This window comes from Phyllobates terribilis, unplaced genomic scaffold, assembly GCF_046119375.1.
Source record: "Phyllobates terribilis strain yellow unplaced genomic scaffold, ASM4611937v1 Scaffold_5020__1_contigs__length_55110, whole genome shotgun sequence".
Lineage (NCBI taxonomy): Eukaryota > Metazoa > Chordata > Amphibia > Anura > Dendrobatidae > Phyllobates > Phyllobates terribilis.
This window is the reverse complement of record NW_027367768.1, coordinates 7352-11045: the sequence shown is the minus strand read 5'-3', so window position 1 is coordinate 11045 and position 3694 is coordinate 7352. Positions and strand designations below refer to the sequence as shown.

Here is a 3694-nt window from a genome sequence, read left to right as displayed (position 1 = left end):
TTTCACTTTGCTTTAGAATTTAATTATTTCTTTTTCAGACACCAAACCATTTCCATCACCTAGAGACATATTCCTGTTATTTTATTACAAGAATATCTTTTCTAACATATCTTGTATGATTAAACTATACTTAATTTTTTTTCAATATGCAATATTTAATAGCATTAAATTATTTTAATATACTTTCCTTATTAAATAATATATTCAAAATTTGGAAACTATACACTTACAAAACCCAGTTTACCACACCAATTTTTAGACCCAATTTCCCACACAAAAATCCCATTTTCTCCTTTCTATCTCATCCCTAAATTATTTTTTCACTCAAAAAAATCAAGAAAATATTCTCATGCTTCAGTTCTGAATCTGTATTCCCCCTCGCGATGGTGAAAATCTCTCACTGAGTTGTTGAAAATTGAATCCTTTCCCTTCGCAAAATTAGCTTACACTCGAATTCAACCACTCCCTGCTTCAACTTTTCTCACTTCATTGATTTATTTTAGAAATATTCAGCTGTACTTTTTGTTCTTCCGCTTCTAAAAGTTTGGCTAAATTGAGCATCTTATTTTGAAGTTTCGACCCATAAGTTGTTCAATTTTTGTTAGAATTTTGTGTAATAAACTAATTGTTTGATGAGAAAATAAAGAAATGGAAGCTCAAGAAGGTGGTGCTGTGAGCAGCGCTGGAGGAGGAGGAAGTGGTGGCGGAGTTACTGTGGTGGGATCAGATGCTCCGACGGACTACCATATAGCTCCGAGGACGGAAACCATCTCCTACGTGCCCGGATCAGCACCTCCGGCGTCTGTTCAAGCCGGTGCTATGGTGGCGCTGCCGGGGTTGCTAGTCAAGAAGAAGAGAGGAAGACCCAGGAAATATGCCCCAGATGGATCTCTCAACGCGCTTTCACCAAAGCCCATCTCTTCCTCGGCGCCGCCGCCGGTGATTGATTTTTCCGGCGAGAAGCAACACTTCCACGTCGCGAAGCAGCCGAAACCCCGGCCGGTAACCGCCACTGTGATTAAGCAGCATAAGCCCAACTATGAGACGGATCATAAATTAGGTAAAAGAAGTTTGCGTCTTTTTTTGAATTAACCTTTTTGGTTGTCAAATCTACTTCTGATTCTGATGATGGGTTTGCTTGTGCCTATTGGGTGTTTGTTTCATAAGAAGTTGAGAGATGGGTCTTGCTCAGATCTGATCTTTAGTAAGTTTTATTTATTTATTTTAGGTTTATCTGAATAAGGGTTTATAGTTCTTTGTGGGGGCTCTGAGTAGATTCCCCATATAGTTGAGGAAGATCTTGTACAGTGGTGAAGCTGGAATCTTCCAGAAGGTGTGATTCATCAATTTGGTAGATAATGGTCTTCGTGGACACCATCTAATAAATTGCCCAAGTTGATAAATCCGACCGATGGTTCAGGTGGTTGACTTGCTATCAGTGACCCCTCTCTCTAAGTTTAGCGTCTGAATTGATGGTTAAACACACAAACAACACAGTTTTGTTTTCATTCCAATGCACTTTGCTTCTTGATGATGTTGTTACTTGTGTTGAAAATCAGTCTTAACCTTCAGGTAAAAGTGGTATCTATATATGAAAACTGCTTACTGAATGGAAATCCTTTCTTTCTCAGATATGTCCAATATGGCTTGCTCTGTAGGTGCTAATTTCACGCCTCATATCATCACAGTGAATGCTGGTGAGGTAAATATCTACTGAACTGACGCTTGAATGTTGCAAATGCATCTCAAATGGTCTTAACAAATGGCAATGGCTCTAGCTTAAAATTTATATATTGCACTACAATGATATGACTTGTATTTGGAATCTGGAATTTCCAACCATTTTGAAAATTAATTTCAGGATGTGATGATGAAAGTGATATCATTCTCCCAGCAAGGCCCTCAAGCTATATGTATTCTTTCAGCAATTGGTGTGATTTCAAGTGTTACCCTGCGACAGCCTGATTCTTCAGGAGGAACACTCACTTACGAGGTCAGATTGTTATTCCTTAGTCCTTACTAATGATTAGATAGATATCAGATCAAGTTACAGTATCCTTTGAAATGGTAATAAACTTTGACTCACGATTCTATGCAGATATCATACTATATTTCTCATCATAGGCTATAACAGCTAAACACGGTTCAGTTTTTTATAGTGTTCTTGTTTTCAGTAGTCTGTTTATGTCTTCTTTTCTAAATGAATACTTGGCTACTGAATGGAGCTTTTGGAGGTTGTTAGAGATTTTTTTCTTCATATGGATTAAAATCTCAATCTTGCATGTGGATTATAATAAATACACTAGGTGGATAAGATTTGGTCTGACAGTGCCAACTAGTGAGATGTGACTAATGCCAACTTCAACCATATTTTTTTGAATTTTCAAATCACATCAGAATCTACATACAAATTTTGAGAGTGTGAATTCTGATGACATCACAACCTTGGTTGATTTTGTCTAACTGACTTTGTCTACTGTAAACAAAACCAATGCAAGGTTCTTAATAATCTCTTCTGAATGGTGCTAAAGAAGAATGATTCTATTACCAAGGAATTTAATCAATTTATTGACCCTTTTGAATTCCTGGTGTTTGCTTGGATATGATCCAAACAGGGTCGTTTTGAGATACTTTCATTGACGGGATCATTCACCCCGTCTGAAATCGGCGGCATAAGGAATCGGTCAGGAGGGATGAGCGTTTCATTGGCCAGTCCAGACGGCCGTGTTGTGGGAGGAGGTGTCGCTGGATTATTGGTCGCTGCCTCCCCTGTTCAAGTACTTAACTATATAAACTTCTTTATAATTCTTTACACAACTCATAAACAAATTTATAGTTAATGCTGAAATTCATTGTTAAACAGATTGTGTTAGGAAGTTTCCTGGCAGGAAATGAGCATGAACAGAAGGCAAAGAAGGCAAAGCCAGACAACATTATAACCTCGACGGCGTCCATGATTGTTCCGATCTCGAGCTATGGTGGAGCGCAGGATCATCATTACGGTGGTGCGCCAAACCATAACTCTTCAGGTACAGCAAAAGCTCATCAGGGACCCACCACCATTTCCTTTCATGGAGATAGTTGGTCTTCAATGCCGCCACAGAGTAACAACAATAATAATCACGAGTCTCACCATGGAAGTTGATCGATGATTTGGAGGAAGGGCCCTCTTACAACTTGGGTTTATCTTGTTGGTAGTTGGTGTTAAATTCTTGTTTAGCTAAATTAGGTTTAGGAAATCTGGAGTTCGTAGATTGGTTGATGTTTTCTATAGCATCATCGACAATGCCTAAATGAAGTCTGGTTTTAGAGAACCACCGGGGAGCTGAAATAGAGCAGAGCTTTTACTTGTCTAGTTGTCTTGCTTGAATCGTTCTTCTTTTTTAAAGATGTGCTACTCTTTTATATGTAGGATATTTATTTGTTCCCGGTTATTACAGTGTGTGTGTTCCCTTCTTTTCTGAATTGCTACTATGTTATCCAAATTAGTGTCTTCGCCAGGAATCTGGTCAGTTATTCCAGTTCATCTTGCTGGAAGAAAAAACTGGTCTGAGAGCATCCACAGTAGATATGCTATCTAGATTTTTTTTAATATTATTTTTTTACATTCTCACTTCTCCATTTAAACTAGAAGCTTTTCTCATAATTTCCCCACAATTCAGATCTTTTCATTTAATCTTTCTTGTAGTTCCTA

At 38.1% G+C, this 3694-nt stretch overlaps 1 protein-coding gene across 1 annotated transcript; it reads left to right on the top strand.

The window, feature by feature from the left end:
- Positions 1 to 648: 648 nt before the first annotated feature.
- LOC141249696 (uncharacterized) lies at positions 649 to 3145 on the top strand. The gene is made up of 5 exons (XM_073669765.1): positions 649 to 1069; positions 1632 to 1702; positions 1862 to 1993; positions 2616 to 2777; positions 2864 to 3145. Exons 1-5 carry the CDS (start codon positions 649 to 651, stop codon positions 3143 to 3145), a joined length of 1068 nt encoding a protein of 355 aa, XP_073525866.1.
- Positions 3146 to 3694: the final 549 nt, after the last annotated feature.

Bases quoted from the DNA above. Each gene is read 5' to 3' on its own strand.
- LOC141249696 (XM_073669765.1), top strand. From the start codon at position 649: ATGGAAGCTCAAGAAGGTGGTGCTGTGAGCAGCGCTGGAGGAGGAGGA. The intron at 1,070-1,631 runs GTTTGCGTCTTT...TTTCTTTCTCAG, and splicing joins TCATAAATTAGGTAAAAGAA to ATATGTCCAATATGGCTTGC. The intron at 1,994-2,615 runs GTCAGATTGTTA...TGATCCAAACAG, and splicing joins GAGGAACACTCACTTACGAG to GGTCGTTTTGAGATACTTTC.